Source organism: Neopelma chrysocephalum, unplaced genomic scaffold (genome assembly GCF_003984885.1).
Source record: "Neopelma chrysocephalum unplaced genomic scaffold, ASM398488v2 Primary Assembly neopelma1_43, whole genome shotgun sequence".
NCBI classification, from domain to species: Eukaryota; Metazoa; Chordata; class Aves; order Passeriformes; family Pipridae; genus Neopelma; species Neopelma chrysocephalum.
In genome coordinates, this window is record NW_020897702.1 from 7,761,300 (window position 1) to 7,781,809 (window position 20,510).

The 20,510-nt window shown below is 35.1% G+C and overlaps 1 protein-coding gene across 4 annotated transcripts in view; it reads right to left on the reverse strand.

Moving 5' to 3' along the window:
• Positions 1-20,510, reverse strand: part of IFT88 (intraflagellar transport 88) — a 45,319-nt gene that overhangs the window by 15,445 nt on the left and 9,364 nt on the right. For 3 of the 4 annotated variants that reach the window (XM_027677201.1, XM_027677200.1, XM_027677199.1), the window contains exons 11-22: positions 20,118-20,232; positions 19,787-20,018; positions 19,017-19,087; positions 18,270-18,356; positions 15,022-15,121; positions 10,137-10,223; positions 9,308-9,494; positions 8,668-8,776; positions 7,067-7,217; positions 5,802-5,917; positions 2,871-2,923; positions 969-1,034 (exon numbers count right to left, since the gene is read on the reverse strand). In XM_027677201.1, coding sequence (XP_027533002.1) covers positions 969-1,034; positions 2,871-2,923; positions 5,802-5,917; positions 7,067-7,217; positions 8,668-8,776; positions 9,308-9,494; positions 10,137-10,223; positions 15,022-15,121; positions 18,270-18,356; positions 19,017-19,087; positions 19,787-20,018; positions 20,118-20,232 — 1,374 coding nt within the window. Of the gene's footprint in view, positions 1-968; positions 1,035-2,634; positions 2,739-2,870; positions 2,924-5,801; positions 5,918-7,066; positions 7,218-8,667; positions 8,777-9,307; positions 9,495-10,136; positions 10,224-15,021; positions 15,122-18,269; positions 18,357-19,016; positions 19,088-19,786; positions 20,019-20,117; positions 20,233-20,510 lie in introns of those variants that run through there. The other variant, XM_027677202.1, reaches the window with a different exon arrangement.

The window sequence follows — 20,510 nt, forward strand, 5'->3', positions numbered from 1 at the left end:
GTCAGGGAGGGATGAGTGAAGAACGACTTTTTCAGCAGCAGAAAACTTAAATCAGTTAAATTGTCTTGTCTAACTTCTGCTTCCATTTGTGTAATTTGTAGAAACTACATTCAGAAACATATTTGCACTCTAAAAGGTTTACTAAATACCCCTCCAAAATATGCGTTACCAATATGAACACCATATTTTGCTTATAACTTTGAGGAGTTAATAGCACTGAACTTCAGTTGTACAAGAGAGCTGTGTGATTCCTCTTTAAAAAAGCAATACATTTGTTAAAGCAGAATGATACAATTTTAAAATAAAATTGAATTAATATTCTTCCCACGTTGCATTTAAAAGCATAGACTTGTTGGCGACAACTTCTTATTTTGGAATTTGTGAGGCAGAGTGTGGGATGTCAGAGAATGTTTTCACAACCACTGACAACCCCAATTTTCTACATGGCTTTTTTCTTTAGTGTACAGGTGTGACTGATTTTGCAAAATGTCTTACTCTTCAAAGATTTCCAGAGACTGGTTGACCAACTATACTTAAAAACCCAGCAAAAAATCTCACCCTCTACATTTTTTTGGAAAGCTTGGCTTTGGTAAAACTTAGCAATATGATTTTCTCATATCTAGAAACTTACAGCAGGAATTTCAAATAGCAGGAACTAGAAGTACAAATACATATATTTTATCACAAGAAATATCTAATAAGTAACATAGGTATGTATGAGAAAGAACTCAACCAATCCGACTCAGTTATAACTAAGTTTATTTTCATCACTCTTCTTCAGCATTGACCTAATATTTCTTAAATCACACTTTAGTGTTGTCACAGAAAACATGCAGCATTAGCATGAATAAAAATGTTAGTGCATAAAAATATTTTCATATGAAAAACACGTCATATGATTACTAGCACACATATTCAATGTAACAAAGTTTCCTTTGATAGTTGTACCACAGAATTAAACAACTTACATTCAACATTCTCTGGGAATTTTCTGTGAATGACTTTGTATTTCTCTAGAGCTTTCTGGTAGTTACCTGCAAATAAAACAAACATCTCCTATCCACACAGTCAAACATAAAAATTTCACATCTGATGTGAAATTGATACACTTTAACATCAATGCCTCTTTTTAGTTAGAGTAAATAATTCAATATTATAAGACCAAATTTGGTGAGACCGAACTTTAATTATGTAATTTAATAGTAATTTACTTTAACAGTAAAAATTAAGAGCATCTGAAAACAGTCCAAATTACTCTGTAAATAACAGAATTAACGAAGAGCAGTTTCCTGATTTTTGCCTTTTTTTTTTACCTTCCTCTAATACTCTATTTCTACAACACAACTACTAGATGAGCTGTATCAAGCCTAATAGGACTTATCTGGGACTGCAAATGTATGGATTGGTCAAATGGAAACATCTAACAGCAGAGCTCTGCCTGTTCTTCCTGACATCAAAATACAAATTGTGTGGCTCTCCTTTGCCCAGATCTGGTAGTAAAGTAATTATTCCTTAAGTCTTTTGCCTTCAATTTTGACTCAGATTGATTATGGAAAGGACTGACTGACCCTGTAAATCTAAAATATCATATCCATGAAATACTTGACAAAAAAGGTTTCTTGAGATATCACTGTTTTTCTCTTCCTGGTGCAAGGTAGAGATCAAACTGATGTGCTATGTGTTAACACGATAAACCGTGAATTTTGCCAATGAACCATAAACGATCTAAGAAGCAGCCAAGCCCACTGTTTTTCTTTGCTGGGAAAATGTTTCATCTGTCTAGTTTTAGGTGGTGCTGATTATTCTTAATACACTGGCTTCCCCAGGTCCTGTTCCTTTTCTCACTGTTGTATTAAATAACTGAGCTAAGTGAGAAAATGCACTTATTTATTAAGGAAGACTGTTCTGCGAAGTTCTAAAGAAGCATAAAGAAGAGGGACAAGATGGAACAGGAAGAAAGAAGAGTATAATTTACATCATCAAGTATCATGAATGCATTTTAGGTGGTGAAAAACCCCAAAAAGGTTAGTCTCTTTTAATTTTGCTTATCAGTATATTCTATTTCCAGTATGGAAATACAGCACATTAAGACTCTCTTCTGCTTGTGTAGTGCAAATACTATTTTAATATTGAAAAATTATACCTGCTGTTGAAAAGAAAGGGGAATTAAGCAACTTGAAAAACTAACTGTTTATGTTGGATCAGTTGGTAGTATAATTACATTCCAAAAACCTTCCATCAGATCATGTATGCTGTACTATTTTCTTTATTTATTTAAGAGCACAAGGAATGTTTCACATATAAGTCAGTGCAGGCACACTTCCTGGACTTAAAAGAAACTTCATGTTTTATTACATATAAAGAGAAAATTTATAACAAAATAATACATAACTGAGTGTTCACACAAACTTTAGCACCAATATCACATCAGTCAGAAAAGATCAAAAGAAAAAAGTCAAAACATAATCAAAACAAAACAAACAGAATCATAAAATGGTTTGGTTTGGAAGGGACTTTTGAAGATCATCTAGTTCCAACCCCCCTGCCACGGGCAGGGACACCTTCCTCTAGACCAAGTTGCTCCAAGCCCCATCTAATCTGGCCTTGATGGAGCATCCACAGCTTCTCTGGACAGCCTGTTCCAGTGTCTCACTATCCTCACAGTAAAGAATTTCTTCCTTATATGCAGTGTAAGTCTACCCTCTTTCAGTTTAAAACCGTTGCTCCTTGCCCTGGAACTGCAGACACCAGTTTATCTCCATGTTTTCTATATGCTCCCTTCATATATTGTCTAGTCTGAACAACCTCCATGGATTACAAAAAAAATGTTACAAACCTCCAACCAGTTACCAAAAAGTTACAGAACTTACCGCTTCTCCTGTAGCAACTTGCAACCATCAGCTGCCACTTCACTTGTGTCGGCCTGCATATAAATAAAATAAAGTCATGCACATTTGCCAAAGAATGAATAAGCAAAATAATCTGCATAGCACTGCTAAAGACCTACTATTAAACTACTAATAAATTTTTCACCTAGTCTATTGCCTTCCTAGAAAGAATTTATCCAGCTCAATTCACACACAGTTTACCCCTGCATCATGCACCTGTTTTCAGGCCTTGATGTCACTCATTTTCAGTCGTATCTTATAGCCTTCCTCCTGCTCGTGATTCTGTGCCCAGACACAATTAGTAGACCAGACAGGTGAACCACTAATCTTTGTCAGAGTTACAGAACCATGCAGTGGGGAAGAACAAAATGCTAAACTGTATTTTGAGGAGGCCCTACCACTAGGATCCCGTGCATGCCCAAGAGATCCCTGCCAGGAAGCACACTCCCCACTCACAGCTTCAACCTCTGGTTTCTCCTTTTTGCCTAAGATGCCATCGCAGCATCTAGCTGCTGCCTATATGCTCCTTCTCTTTTTAGCACATAATGGTGACAGGTATGTCAGAGAAAACATTTGAGATGTTTCAGCATGTACAATAGAACAGTGGGACTCCTTCCTCATTCTTCTCAAATTAATGTGAAAACTAGGAAATTTTCATGTCAATAGTGTCAAGATCCTCTATAAGCCAAAGCACTTTCCACATGTGGCTTACAATTCAATAGTAGCATATGCAAAAGGTACTGTAAGACAACATTTTCAGAATAGTTTTGTACTTATTCTCTTCAATTTTTCCTTCTAATCCTAGCACAGGCCATTTTTAACTCTAAATAATCTCTCTGCCTGGTAGTTGCCAAAAAAGCTCATGAAATACAGATGCTGCACCTTTTTAGTTTCAGCTGAACGTGTCTCCTGCAAACAAAGGCAGTCAAGCAGAAACCAAAATAAAGTTTATTACATAGTTCAGTATGAAAATTCTAGAGAGAAGAAATTGTCAGCAGTAAGCATTAACTGCACAACTCCTTTTATTAACGATAGATTTGTGCATGCTGGTAAAAATAAAATAATGGAAGCCGTTGCCCAGTTCATTGTCTAACATGTTATCTTAAAATGCAATTTAAAATGTAGTTATTGTGATTAAAATACTGAATGCACTAAACAAACTAAAAATTGTTAAACTAAAAAATGCTGTTCACAGTGAAAATAATTTTAAAATGTAACTATTTAAAATCAGTAGCAATTTATATTTACATACATATTTACCATTTAGCATACCTAGGCTCTATTTCTAGTACCAAATAAGCACCAAAATATTTATGCACTATTATCTACTGTTAAAAATCTCCTCCCACAGAGAAATAATTTCTCTCTATTACAGATAGATTACAATTTCAAATAACAATGAAGAATTTCATATGCCAATTATTCGTTAAGTACTTTACAATCCATACGCTTCATGCTTCATGCATGGACTGAGTGAGATAAGAAGCACAAAATCTTTATATCTTTGCCAAAACAAGATTATGAAATAATTCTTTTTAGTTTCATCTGTTTCTTTCCAAATTTTCTAAGAAGGCCATGAACACCAGTATTTGCAATCTCATAGCTTGACTAAAATATAATTTTTTAAGATGGCCAGTATTTATAGGGAAAAGAACACTGGCAAACCTGTGAACTGGGTATTTTTATCTTATCTACACCTCTATTTCTTTATAATTATAACACCATTTGGGTGAAGTCTATATCTTTTTATTATTTTTTTTTCATTTTTAATCCTTATTTAAACCTTGGATTTTCTCTTCTACAAGTAATGCCCATTCCAACTCAAGTGTCTCAAAGCCAGAATTAGTATTTTTTACTGAATTTCTGACAACCTATTTGCAGTATAATTTTTCCTTGAATAATACTGCACAAACTTTTTGTTCACATGCTGTCTTTGTACATGCATGCCCATTCAGACTCCCAGAACAAAAAGAATGCAAAATTTTAGATCATCACAAGACAAGAAACAAGAGAGTTTTGTTTAGTATGATTTTTGGTAGGTTTCCTAAAACACAAAATAGAGAAATTCACACTTATTCAAGTGAATTTCAGTTGCATGAATTGGTCTATTAACACAAAATGCTTCACGAATTCCACATAAAAGGACCATATGCATGTCTTTTTAGAATTATCTTTGAACTCTGGATTACAGATTTAAATTTGACCAAATTTTATTTATTAACCATTCTCTGGTAAGCTCCCTTTCTGAAGTAAAATAAAGTATATAGCCTATATACTTTCTGAAGTGCATCACGTTCTGCTAATGAACAATTTTAGCCATTAAGTTGCTGAACTGAACTCAGTATATTTCAAACATCTCTATCAGGATCGATTTAATCCGTAAACTTATTTTCACTGACCTCCGGCAGTTCTGCACTGCACTATTTTGCTTACTTATATACCTTATTTGTAATAGCTTTTTCATGGAAGTAGGAGTGATGCTAAAAGTGGAAATGCAGCAAGAACAGCTAAAACATGCATTTATCTGAACCACCAAATCATCAGTGCATAACGAAACAACAGAAAGGAAGTATTTCACATAAAGCCATGGAGAAAGAGGTCTTGGTGGCTTTGGAGAGCTATTGCCCACTTTGTAGCTGTGTTTAATGGCAGATAACAGAGAAAAAGAGGGTCTAATACCTAATACTTTTTTGGGCCCAAAGGAGGATCTTATTTAACACTGAAATTGCACAGTAAGAACAAAACCACACTGTAAATGAACAGACAGTTGAGAAAATTAAGTAATATCCCAAATACTCTTAATTCTGATGTTCACTTATAGTATTATTAAAGTTATCCAACTGATTTATCTCTAGGTATACTTATGGATGTCTAATCACAAATCTGAGTAGGCATAAAATAGTAACTACTTACAGGATAAGTGCTGCTCTTTCAAAGTACTCAATGGCTTTTTCACAAAACTGGGTGTCAATATAATATGCTCCAAGCCATTCAATGACCTCAATGTTTGAAGGGAAATACCGGTATGACTGACAAAATAGGAAAGGTGAAAAACCCCACAATTTTAGTGATAAACAAAATCTTTATGGTACTTCTGGAATATCTTACTCAAGTGTTTAATTCTCCAGATGCCCAAAATGCGTAATATAAATGAATAGAAGTAGTGTGCTGTACTAAGTGATCCTGGGAGAAAAAAAAAAAGGCATGCCAAGTTTTCTAATTGCAGAATGCTTTTTAGAAGTTACCTGAGATGAGTCTGTCACATTTTCCATCCAGCCTTATTTGAAATACTATTTTAAATAGCTTGCAACAACAAAAACATTTACTTAGCTCATGTCTACATATGAGTAAGTTACCTAAAACATTAAACAATGCTAACTAATATGTGTACAATTCCATATTCACATCAGTCTGCTGGAAAACTCAACTAAAAGCATTCTTTTCTATACATACGTACATAAATAACATTTTCAGCTTTTTAGAAATTCCCACTGAAATAGGCAGCAAAATTATTATCAAGCACAACTCAACTAGTAATTCAGACTGCAACACAGCCTTTGGTCATCCTTACTTCACAGATAAAAGAACCCTCATACTGCAACAAAGCAATTTCCCATCATTCTTTTTTCTAAGACAGAAGAATCTCTCCAAACTACAGATAGTAGTACAGCTGGCTTGAAATTAAAGAGGCTGCATATCTTTCGGCAACCACGTATACATAATGTATAGCTCTACCGTTAAAACATATATATATAAACTTACATATATAAACACATTATATATGTATCTCCATATCTATTATACAGACACAGCCTCCAATCAACTCAGTCACATCACACACCTTTTAAAATTACTATATTTACTAAATTTGCTATATTCGGATTTTATTTTGTCCCAGACTATATTTTAAAATAAAACTGTTACAGGTCAGTGTAAACAATGACCACATAAAGAAACATGAAACCATGTTCCACATGGAACCACAGGCTATGTGTTTCCTTAGGCTCTGACTACAGAAATTAGATTTTGTCTCTCCCAGTATCTCTTTTTTTCTTCCTTTCTGGAGGACATTTTAAAAAGTTTAAATCAATCAACTGTTAATTTGATATACGAACTTACAGTAAAATTTTCTTTAATTATTATAAAGTGTACTGAAAAAGCAATATAAGAGCAAGTACCTCATAGTAATAATGAAAAGCTTGGGATTTATCACCTTCATTATCATATAATTTCCCTAGCTTTGAAAGTACATGTGGATCAGTTGGTACTACACTGATCAACTGCAGGAGCCACTCTATGGCTTGATTGGGATCTTCCATGATCTCGTATCTGAGTTTTCTTCAGTCAAGGACTGATGCTGATTGTAGTTTGATTTACTCAGAATTCCTATTACTTTACCTAATGCAATCCATATGCTGAACAGATACACTAGTCACTGTAGCGTGAAGATACATTGGTCTTCTTTTTTTTCATATTGTTTTCATAATTTCATTTCCATTAGAAAGTCTTTTTGTTACGCTAAAGGAAAAAAATATTCAGAGACTTCAGCTGCTCTTTCACCTTAAAACCATGTTGGGCTCAATTCTCCTCTCTCTCTCTGACATTAATTTTACTTTGACTTCCATGTTTATAAGAATGAAGTGTGAGAACCGGGCCACTGATTTGTAGCCTTTACAACTTGGTTAGTTTTTCATACTAACAGCATTTTGTTTTACTGTAAGTGATAAGGTAAAACTGCTATTCCCAACAACAGAGTTTTGCCAGTAGTGAGGTTTTCTGCTGTATGTCTAAGAAGCACAAGCCAGATTCTGGTCCAGAGAGGCAGCATTAGCTGTAACTCAGCCTGTAGTGTGCTCTTCCTTCCTCAGTCACCCCTGAGGGGTACAATGATTCAGAGCTCTCAGCAGTGTGAGCTGGAGCTACTGCCCAACCTGTTTTTTCACTTTCCGCTGCATCCTACCTGCCATGGAAAAAGCTTGTGAGTATTGGTGGAAAACAGTTTTACACAGCAGTGGAGCAGAGAAGCTCTGCTCCAGATGGGAACTGAGAGTTGTTGGGCCATTTACGCTGTTGTAAAGGGGTTATACAACAAGCAATAGAGATCAGAGTCCTTTGGTATTTTTGGAAGTTACTTATTTTACTGACTAAAATATATTTTTATTATCTACACCATTCTTAGAAGTGTAGTACAGCAACTGAAATCTGTTCTGCCTTGGGAAGGATTTTATTACAGTTTGCACATCCTCAGAAGAATTGTTAAAGAAATTCATAGTGTAGAATATCACTGGTGATGTGCAAAGCCAATTCCTCCCTTCCTCAGCTTTTCAATTTGTTGAGCTTTTGCAGTATTGGGAGATAATTATTTTCTTACACATACACTAACTAATCTGAAAACAGTTTTCAGAAGAGAACATCATATTCATTAACCATAATTTTTTTTTCTTATAAATTTTACTTACTTGTGCTTACATATGCCATATTTTTTTCATAATAAAATCAGCAGCATTTTAAATATTCCAGGACACAATTTAACACTGAGGGTAAATCACTCATTCCCTGTAATGAGAGCAGTCTTTATTTCTTCACTTTCTTCACTGGAAATGTTCTAGCAGGTTTAAGTTCTGGTCTCATTTTCACAAACATCAGAGAACAAATCATCTTTACTATAATGGACACCGCAGTAAATTTCTAAGTCACCTTGTCATGATTGAAACACATACTTCAGACTAAATGAGTTTACTAAAACCACCATCCCTTATCATAATCCAGAAAAAGATACATGCTTGCTATCTGGTAAAGGACTTGAGCACTATTTGGAAGGATTGCATGGAGTTTCAGCAAAAAATCCAAAGCTTCGTCTATCCTGTTTAACTTCTTGTATGCTAAACCTAAAAAAAATAAAGGTTACAGATTCAATGCAGTGAGAAAAAGACTACTTTGGCCTATTAACTGACAGAATAACAAGAAAACCAAAATTGGTACTTGGAGGAAGTATGACTGCCTTGACATTAACAGACTCTTCATGAGAGCCATGCTTGACCTACCAAACTGATAAACACAAGGAACGTGAACCCAATTAAAGTGCAAGGACACGTGTAATCTCACTTTTTGAACAAGATGAATGGGGGAATGAGGGTTTAATAATGCTAAAACTGGTATATTTTTAGTAGGTAGCATAAATTTCTTAATCTTCAAAGTAACTTATTCATCTGGAATTACCAGTCGATGTTCTTAACACATGGATTTTTTTTGCAGAACAGACAGGAAGTACAAGTTAATACCTTGTTATAACATAAATTACTCAATAAAGTAATAATAATTCACATATATTTCTACATAAGAACACTCTGAAATACAGATTCTCAGAAAAACTGTTACCTTTAGATAAAAGCTAAATCACAAAAGCACCTATGACTTACCAAGGTTATAAAGTGCTTCAGTGCATAAGGAATCATTCCTGAGAGCTTCCTTATAAAATTCGGCTGCTTTTTCATAGTCTCCATTTGCAAAAACAGTATTTCCTTTGTTAGTTAGAGCTGCTGGATTATACCTATCAGAATTTACAGCTAAATCTGCATAGTTAGTTGCTTGTGCCAATTCATTCCCCTACAAGAACAAAACAAACATTGTATTAGCCCTTTGTCAGTTAATTTTCTTGCAGCTGTGGCTTCTTACAGGAATTACAAAAGATTGAGGATTAAAAAAAAAAGAGATTCTTCATTCCCAAAATATTTCTTATATATTTGCATAAGGTAGATCATCTCTTTCTAGTTGCAGATAACTTAACACTTGAGATGTGTCTTGCTATTGTGTCCAACGCGGTCTGGAAGTTTTCTTTTAAAGTAGCATTTATTTAAAAAAAATAAATAAAAAAAATACCCATACCCTACAAACTTCATACACAAACACACCTGCCTAAGCTATGTAGTTCAGGTCTTCCTAAAGTTCAGCCTAGGTCTCCAGGACCCATGTTTTAAATGGAGCCACCGAGCTTCTGCACAAATCCCACCGCAGACACACTTCTGTGGCTTGGGGCTCAATCTCACTCTTCTTCCCAGCAACAGGATACAAGAAGACCTGATCCAAACTTCAACTACAGCCAAGAACTGGTGTTCCAGATTAACTCCCCTAGCATGCAGCTTCTTATTGACAGGGATTATTTAGACAGACACAAAAATTGTTACAAAAATACAGAAATTGCTACATAAACTGCAGTTCTTATCTAGTTTTGTTGAAACAAACACTTACCAAATAATAAAGGAATGAAAGGTTTGTTGCAGCTGCACTCTTTACTCTGCTATCCTTTTTTTCAAACATTTTCAAAGTCTCCAGTGCCTAGAAGTAATTTGGAAACAACTTACTTCCAACTGAAGTAAACTTATTCCAAAATCCTTTCAGAAAGCATTGATAAACTTCACAGTAACAAACAGCTAAAATTATCAACTCATGTACTCACATATTTGATAATTACTAGGGCTTGTAACACACACCTATAAGCACATACATGCAACACTATACCTGTATTATACATAACATTAATATTGGTCACAAAATTTCTATAATATTGACTATTTATTACTTCTCCAAAATTTAGATTAGATAAGGCTACTGTGAACTACACAGATATCTGACAATTCTATACATATAAAACACAACGTTAAATAATTTGCTTTTAATCTGGCTAATTAAAATTCTCATACGTATTTTTCCAGTTCTTTAAGTGAACACAAAACAATTGACATTAAAATCCTTATTAAAAAGCTGAAAAAGAACGTGCTATATGTAAAAAAATACACACAACAGCACAGGACTGGACTTGAACTTGCAGTTGGTTTGTGTATTAAGACAACGACAACTGCCCAAGTCTAGGAAGTACTCAAATGTGAAGCCTGAGACCACAAAGCCTTTTAAAAACTTTTACATGAAAACTAAATTTCATAAACTTCAAAATAAAGATAAAAAGTAAACATATTTAAACTATGAGAGAAACTTCAGAATAAAATGCAGCTTTTTCTTTTCATTGACTATTGGACAACATTTCTAACTGCAGACTAAATGATTAAGAAAAATCTGTCTTCTTGATGCCAAATATTTATACTAACTACACAAACTGTTAGAATATCACAGTGAGCCCAGTTCCATCATCTATTACAACACAGATGTGGCAACCTCAATTTAGCCATCAACACTAGCAATTCAAAAGTTTCCCTCTTTCTTGACATGAAACATTTCAGCTGCTATTTACATATCAAAGCAAATGCATTATACTGTATGTCAAATGCCAAAATAAACATAAATGAAACAGGTTTTAATTGACTGTCATACATACAATGTTTCAGTTACTCTACACAAAAAACAAATTATGTGTAAAACGACAAAGTATACACAGCTAAATGTAGTTCATTGATTTAAACAACTACATTCCACCCAAAAACTATGAATTACTAATGATCTTAATATTCTCCAATAATGGAAAATCCTCTAAAAAATACACCAATTTTAACCAAGAAAGGCTCTGGATTTTGTGGTCTCAGAAATGTAAGAATTGTAACTATGATAATTTTAAATTTTATATATTTGTGACTTTCTCCAAAAAGGGAATGATCCCAAATATTTTCAGATGTAATACTACTATATCTGAGGTACTCTACTCTTAAGAAAAAACTTGTTTCTTCATGGACTTTTTAGTGAATTTAGAGCTTTACAGTTCGAAGTTACTTTCTGAAAAGCTATTTCCCACTACAGCTGATTTATTTAACTTTGCTTTTACTGCTAAATGGTATCTTTGATGATAAAGATCAGAGAGGAAGTCCTTTTATGTATAATAAAAAGTTCACATGGACTGTGAACTCAATTCATTTACTGGTCATTTACTGGTCAATAACGTTGCAGGTCGCTTGAACCCTTTCAGCAATTATGAGCCCTAGGATGAAAATCCATAGCAATATTCTTTTTGTCCTTGCAACACAGCACTGTCTCATCAGCTACATTTAAAGATTTCTAAAGAACTTCTAACTTTTTAATCCCAACAATAATTATTAGTTAGATTCAACAATCAAAACACTGACTGTCCAAACTATTCTTTGTGACATGCTTCCAATGTACGTAAATTATTTGCTTACAAAAGTTAAACTTCAAAGCAGCTTGCCTGACTCAAGCAGTGTGTGCCAGAGATGTTTAGGAGCTGCATGGTTAACCTGCAGAATTTAGGTTTTAAATTGATTTTCAAAGGTTTTTTCTGATATTAAAAAACATTCAAAATGTCTAATACACAAAACTAGACATAGTATGGTAATTTTCCTCTTGAATTTTATTTTATTTTTTATTTGCAAGAACTGTTTTAAAATAACATATTCATTACAATGAACCCATCTATTTTAGCGTTTTGTTTTTTTAAACACAAAAAAAACCTTTCAGCCTTAAAACAGAGTATTTCAAAAAGTTTCCATTCTTGTTCTTCAGCCAAAGGTGTGTTGAGCAGGTGGTGAGTTAGTAAGTATATGAACAACAGGCAGACTGGATGAATTTAAATGGCACCTGCAGTTTTATTAGAACAAAACAAAATGACTCTCTGCAATCACCATTCTGCAGTCTCACTGTACAATTAAGTGGTTCCAGTGCATGTTAAAGGTCTTCTACCACATAATCCAAATAAAAGGAGTTCTCCCCTTACTGATAACTTCCAACACCCTTCCCTCTCCCTCCATTAAAGTACTACACAGAAACATCACCAGCAACCTGTGTATATCATTTTACATGTGAGAATTGATTTTAGGGGGCTTTTTAACCTATCCTGGATACTAACTGGAAATCACAAGGAATTACCATCAAAATAGTAATTTCTTAAGTTTGTATGACTGTTTACCTACCTGTAACACTCTCACCCTTCAAAAGCTACCAGATTTGCCCAAGATTTTCCAAACTCTCAAAATTGATCTCAGAAAAGCTATCAGTGTGCTGGTTTTGGCTGGGATAGAGTTATTGTTTTCATAGCAGCTTGTATAGGGCTGTGTTTTGGGTTTGTGTTGGAAACAGTGTTGAAACTCAGGGATGTTTTCATTACTGCTGAACAGGGCTTATACAGAGTCAAGGCCTTTTCTGCCTCTCACTCCATCCCACCAGTGAGTGGGCTGGGGGCGCACAGGGAGTTGGGAGGGGACACAGCTGGGACACCTGACCCCAATTGACCAAAGAGATATTCCATACCATATGGCATCATGCTCTGTATATGAAGTGGGGGAAGAAGAAGGAAGGGGTGAATGCTTGTATGAGCAGCTTTTGCTTTACCTATTACACTGCCTTTATCTCTACCCACGAGTTTTCTCACTTTACTCTCCTGATTCTCTCCCCCATGCCAGCAGGGCAGGGAGTGAGTGAGTGACTGCCTGGTTCTTTGTTTGCAGCTGGGTTAAACCCCAACATTCAGACATGCAGTGTAACAAAGTATAACTCTCTTGCTGTATCTACAGGGAAGGAGAAGAGGACAAGACAGGCAGGAGGAGGAGAGCTGTTCAGGAAACTAGAAAAGCTTAAACATGAGAAATAAAAGGGGCTAAAGTTAAGTATGTGGCCCTGTGTGTACCCGTCCAAGATGTGGGAAGGGGAAGGACCTTAGAAGATGATGGAGGTATTCACAGCTTCAGCAGTAATTTTGCTGTATATGATCTCTCATACTTCTTGCCACTTGTGCAAAACTGGGGTTGATATTCCTTCTTATTTATTAAGCATTCCTATTACTGAATGTACCAACCAGTGCATGTTAGAAGGAAGCTGATCAAATCCTGTCAGATATCTAAGCTTCTTTTTGTTCAAATGAAGCTGTTTTCCAATTGCTCACATTTCAAACCAAACCTTTTCCACAAGCAAATAAAAGATTACATTACAATTTTGATGAAAACCTGGTATTATAAGTTGTGCCACAACCCATAAAGATTAAGTGCAAAAAAATGCATTTGTCTTTAAATAAAACACTGTCAGAAAGCTGCACATTCACTCAGATAATACCAAAAACTTAAACGTGGCAAGGTGTGGTATTAATTTATACACCTACATTGGCAATTTACATGCATAGAAAAAGGAAAGCTGGAGTTAACAGCCTCCTGTACTTATTAGAAAGAGATTGGTGAAAATTTTTAAATGAAGGCAGTTCGGCATAAAATTCACAGGCAGAAATTTATCTAACTAGTGATTGGGTAGCCAGCTAGAGAAAGATCTTACCTACATAAATATACAGAAATCATTTCAAAATAGCCAAAAGTTATCTCACATGTATATTTAAAAATACAACAAACAAATTAAACATGCAATAATGTGCAAGTTAAAAAATATAAAGTCACAATGATTTTGGTAGATCTATCTTCTGAACTTCTGCAAGCTATCGAATTTTGAGCAACGAGCTATACTTTTACTTAGAAGTACTAATACCGTATCTTTTCTATTACCTTTTTCATTTGCAAATACACACTGTGGCTTAAACTGCTGTAATATCTTCCCAGTACTGGTGATTCACCCAGCCCTCTCTGCTCTCCAGAGGGGTATGCATTTTTATAAGATACGCAGAACCGTCCAAGCTCCTGAGCAGATGCTTAGTTTAATTTCAATTTGTATTTCAATGGAACGATAGGAGGGCCGACTAAAGTATAAGAACAGTTTATAGTAAAATACTATAAAAGCTGTAGTACATGGGGAACAGTGAGAATACCAGAGCATAAACATTAATGATACATATGAAGTGCAGCTGCATATATTTTGGTAGTACAGTCAACCTAATAAGATATAGCTCATATTAATGAAAACACCTTCATATTGATTAGCAACAGGCTTTCTAGGCTCTACTGACTGTACTAACCTCAGTTCCACTAACTGTAATGACAGCTTGGAAACCCAGTGAAGATAATTTCAAAATCAAGACACCTAGATTTAGTTAAGTGCATTCACACCAGCTTCTGTGGCAGAAATTTTGTTTAGACAAAACTCATCTCTTGCCAGTGTTTTTATAAAGTTATTTTACTGATCAGCATCAAAATAATTATGTTTGCGTAAATGATTCTTTCCCTCACCAAAAAATATGCTGTGGCTAAGAAAAGTATCATTGCAAATACAGTAAAAGCAGTACTGTGAAAAGTTACTATACCTGGTTAAAATTCTGCTGCCTCAAGTAAGTAGTGGCTTTATTTATTTCCAGGTCGTTGGCTAACTCTACATAGTGGGAAGCTTTTACCGCATCAACACACCTGCAACAGAAGCGATCCATTAAGATAAACAAAATGCACCTGTGCAAACCCCTCTAAGTTATACACTTTTGCATCTAATTTGCATTCCAAACTCAGTTTTTCTTAGCTAATCTTTCTTCACAGAGGAAAAGAGCACTCTGATTAAAAAATATTTGAGAAAATATTTATATCCATAACTTACCTTAATAATAGTACCTCTGCTATCTCTTTTTTTTTTTTTAAGCCAGCTGTCTAAATATCAATTTATTTTTCACCACTGAGCAATACTTGATATCAAAAACTCACTAAGACAATTTTTCAAACTATTTTCTTTGGATACATTCTATATGGTGGCTTTTCAAACCTCATCTCCTGTTGCATATATTACCAAACCTGTAGACCAGATTAGTGAACAAACTGCAGAGACTGCAGATTGTGTCCCTGAGCTCCATAATAAGAATAAAGTCATAATAATAAACCTCTTTCTGGTCATCTCCCAGTTATTTGTGTCTTAGGGTCTTCTGCAAAATGAGTGCAGAAGAGAATGCAGCAGACAGTTCAGATGTTCATTCACAAACTCCATCTTCCAGGGTTTGATGTGGTCTACTTTAAGCTGTCTGATCATATGAAGCAAGACCTTTATTTATTGTATGCACATACTGTTCTCTCAAACAGTTGGTAATGAGGCACAGTCCATGAACAACTTGCAGGATGCTTCCTTCATCCCTTCCCCTATTTTTTTAACTGGTGGAGAGCTGCCTTCTTTCCTTCCAACAGTTGGCTACATTGCCAACAGAAGTTTAATTTAACAAACTGCCTACTGCTGTAATTGGGTTGGCACATGGACAGTCTCTATACAAATGTCTTTTATGCTGGAGGAAATATTATATGTGATGCCTTAAGCCCCTTATGTCTTTTTATTTTTCTAATTTTGTAAACCTTATAAGTTTTATAGGTAATAGAAGTAGATTTTAGAAATAAACCTCTTTCTCCCTCCTCCCCGTAGTATCCCTTAGTTTATACATTCCTTAATCCTTTCACCCCATTCCATACCCCCATATCAACCCTATTCCCATATCTAGTAGAAGATGTTTAGTCTCTTGTCAAGGCAAGCCTGTCTTGTTTGGAGAACGCTTGTATCTTGGCCTAAACCGCAGGACAGAGTCAAAGAACTGGGTCACCCTGCTCTCTGTACCCTGAAGATGATGAAGATGATGAAGAGGGGGTCCCAAAAAGCACCCCAGACCCAATTCCAAGAGGCGGGCCAGGGGGTGGACCAGGCCAAAAGTTATAGGGTGGACACACTTAGGATTGGCCAGATATTGTTATAAATGTAACATCCCGGGCACAGCCCGGCGCGCATCGTGTAACATCTATTGCCTTGGCATAATTAAATCCTTTCCTTATCTCACCCCAGTTTACGGCTCCTAGATTTTTTTCGTAGCACCAGCTCAGCGGGCATCATATTAAATAATAGTAATTTCTTCTTTTATTACAGATGTCTTTGCAAAGTCAAAAAAGTTTTCAACTGCTACTGCTAACATCTTTTAACTATAAAATGCAATGAGATCTAACTATCCAACTTCTTTTTGAAATATCACAGAACAGTCCCATGACTATGTCACGTTTTAAGTAAGAAGTTATGAAATCCAAAGACTATTTGTCCCCACTTAATTTCTCTAAAGACAATTAATCTGATTAAAAGCACATCTAGTACTCAGAGGACTCATAAAAAAGTTTATCATTTGAAAAACCAAGCTCAAACTGCTAGTTAAACTTTTTCACTGGGCTCAAATACTTCAGCCTAAAATAACAGAGAGTAGATCTGTCCTGATACACACAAAACAATCCCACATATCTCACCAGAAGTTGTCTAACTAGCCAGAACACATATAAGAGTGTGTTACTTCATGACAAGTATTCTGTGGATAGCACTAAAGAAACAGTATCTGACAACCTTTTCCAATTTTCCTGAACAAAAAAACCAAGATATAGAGCAAACAAATATGACTTACTCATGCTAACAAATTCTAAAGTGGCAAGCTAATTTTCACAGGACATACTGTTTAAGTTCTGATAATTCAGAATGGTAGAAGTTGATTATTAAATGATTATTAAACCATCAAACACCACCTTGTGGACCCTAGCAGACAAAGCACATCTGTGTGAGAGATTATTTCGTATTAGTATAAACAACCTTGTAAATTATAATTATAGGATCTGCACAATTTGAAAATAATCCTAACAGGCCAAAAACCCCAGGTAAAGGACAGTTCTCTTTTCTCAACAAATGTCCTTCACTACCCAAACATTGAACACGTTAGTAATTTTGTGCCTGCAGATACACAACACTCATTTGTGTACATGTTATTTTCCAGTGTTACTAAAAATACATAAAAATATCAAAGTCCTTATAATAGAAAACTAAAAGTAAGTTTAAAATACATCTTGGGAAAGTTATACAAATCATTTTTATATTGTCATTACAGTAAGTGTGTCTACTTGATTTTGTTTTAAAGAGAAGAGTATTCTCCTTTGGAAAATACCACAGAAAGCAAAAGCTAACCTATAAATTAAAAAATAAAGTTCAAATGGTGAACTGTATCAGCAGCCTATCCCTGTATATACTTGTGAAATGTTTAAGAAATGGTAGATTAAGTTTACATTTAAAAATACGAAGTTTTTAAATGAAATGCAAATAAACTTTTCCAATAAAAATTTGGATTTAAGTATTTTATATAATGAGTCTACGGAGTAATGAAAACTTCTTGGGCACCCCAAGTTTTCATTACGCTATCATCAAACTTACACTAAAGAGTAGTGATCATTACCTTCCATATAGCCTTTGTTTACTGAGATTTTTAAAAGCTTTTCAGTTTTCAAGTTGAATTTTCAAATTCAATTGAGCTTTTAGAAGTTCTTTCTGCGTGAACACAGAACAGTGCAAAATATATATTTAACAGCTGAGTTTCAATGATAGACTCTAATGCTTTGTTTTGTTCTTCTCCACAGGATTATGGAGGCAAACTGTAAATAGCCTGGATACCACACTGGAGATGTGGGGCAGACCGTGTTTCCCAGGCTGTTTATGTTTGTGAATCTAGTTTCATAACCAGCACAAGAGACTCACATGTAGTTTAGAAAAAAAGAAGCCCCATTTGACTCTTACCAGTCATAGCCTACTGCAAAAGATGTCTCAATTACTGGTGCAATGAGTTTAGCAGCCGTCATGATGTATTCCTCTGCCATGGATTTCCTAAGGAAAAAGAAAACCAAACAAAAACACAATATAAAAATATTAAAGAAATTCTTCACCGCAAGGGTGGTGGGGCACTGGAACAGGTGCCCCAGAGAAGTTGTGGATGCCCCATCCCTGGAAGTGTTCAAGGCCAGCTTGGTGGGACTTGGAGCAACCTGGTCTAGTGGAAGGTGTCCCTGCCCATGGCAGAGGGGTTGGAACTGGATGATCCTTAAGGTCCCTTTCAACCCAAACCATTCTATGCCATCATTTCAAAAACATGTATAGAAAAAAAACCAAAACAAACCTTGTTCTTGCTTCTTCCTGCACTCAGGACAATCTAACCAGTCCCCTGCTACCTGTATCTTGACACTGCCCTGTATCTTGCCCTGTATCAGTTTTTTCTATTTTCCTTTCACCGCACACTGTAGTTGTATTTTTAAAAAAACTCTAATGCTGCAAGTTTTAAGCAACGTAACCTAGATCATTTGGGGCAGATATTCTGCTTTAGTGCAGTACACGAAACTGAGTGATCCAACTGGTTCTTCTGAGTGTATTCTTTCCTAAGAATTACGAGGACACTTTCGTAACAAGAGCTGTGGACAGGTGAGAGACCGATAATCCTTTCAGGAGCTAATCCAGGCACCACAGTCAAAAAAGAATAGATTCCATCATTACCTCTCACGTTCCATTTGACTTATACTGTCATTTTTAATGGCTTCAAGCAGTAGATTTGTATGTAGATCATCCTGAAGGGGGACAAAATAACTGCAAATTATGCCAGTATACAAACATTTTAATTATTTTATAGATGATATGACTGCAAACATAAATTGATGCAGAATACATAGTCTATAATGTCACTTACTTTCCACATTTGAAAAAGCTAGTTTCAGTTTAAAGTAGTTTTCTAACTGTAAAATCTGAAATTTGGTATTACAACTACTTCAATCCTGTTTTTCTGCTCATATATGTTGTCACAGCTCATGTTAGCGTTGTTAATGGATGTAGATCATGTCATGTATATCAGACTGGGAAGGCTGCAGAGTGAGAATATTCTCATGCTTAAAAATAAGCATTTGCTGAACTGCATTCAGCAGAGGAGGACTTGTGCTACCTTCTCATTACGATAACTCACATGATCATCTTATGATTTCTATCATTCTAGCTAGCTCTAAAAGAACTAATAATTAAATTCAAAAGACAATGGTGTGGATTTTATGTACATCATATCTTTTGAGGAAGAAAGGCTTTGAATGTTCTTTCATTATTTTACACTTCCGAGCAGTAGTGCCACACTAAATTCATGTTGGTAAAAAAAAAAAAGTTATTTTAGATATTTAAGTACACATTGATTTACATATTCAGTACTGTCCAAGCATTACATATATCTCCTTCTTTCTCCCAATTTACTATGTAAAGACACAGTTTCTTTTTTTCAAACTTACATTTAATGAAATGTATTTGTCATCAAAATCTACTTCCAAAGGAACTGCAATCAGTTTTTTGAAGGCTTTCTTCATTTGCTCACCATTTCCAATAGCAAAATAACATAGGATCAAGTTGAAGCCTGCCTTCAGGTTTGGGGATATGCTCATTATGTCTTCAAATGAAGAAATGGCATCAACGTATTGGCCAGTTTTAATAAATGCAACTCCAATATTTTCCATTATTTTCATCCTAAGTAAAGAAACCAGGATTAGGTTATATTTTTAACTCTTAAATCATATTGTATCCAAATCTTGTGTTTCATAACCAGGCCTCCTAGAAGAAACTCACCTCATCTCTTTGTGGGCACTGGTAATCTGGTCTAGAGCCATACGGTAGAATTTGATAGCTTTGGAATAGTTCCGTTGTTTTAAATATATATTTCCCATATTTACCTTCAGTATACCTATCAAAAGAAGTCAATGAGTTACAAGATTTTTAAATTGTTTCAAAGTGGCACAGTAGAACAAATTCCTCATAAATATGTCTTCATTACAGGATATCAGTGTCCCTTTAAAGCAGCACTGCACAGAACTGCCTTCACCCAGGGGAAGATGAAGTACTGATGAAACCTAGGAAAGAACTACCATGTAAGATATATTCTGATTTTGACTATGAACTGAGGGATGAGGTAGAGATTATTTACAGTGCTCTCCAGGAAGACAGTCGCAAATCAACATTTCT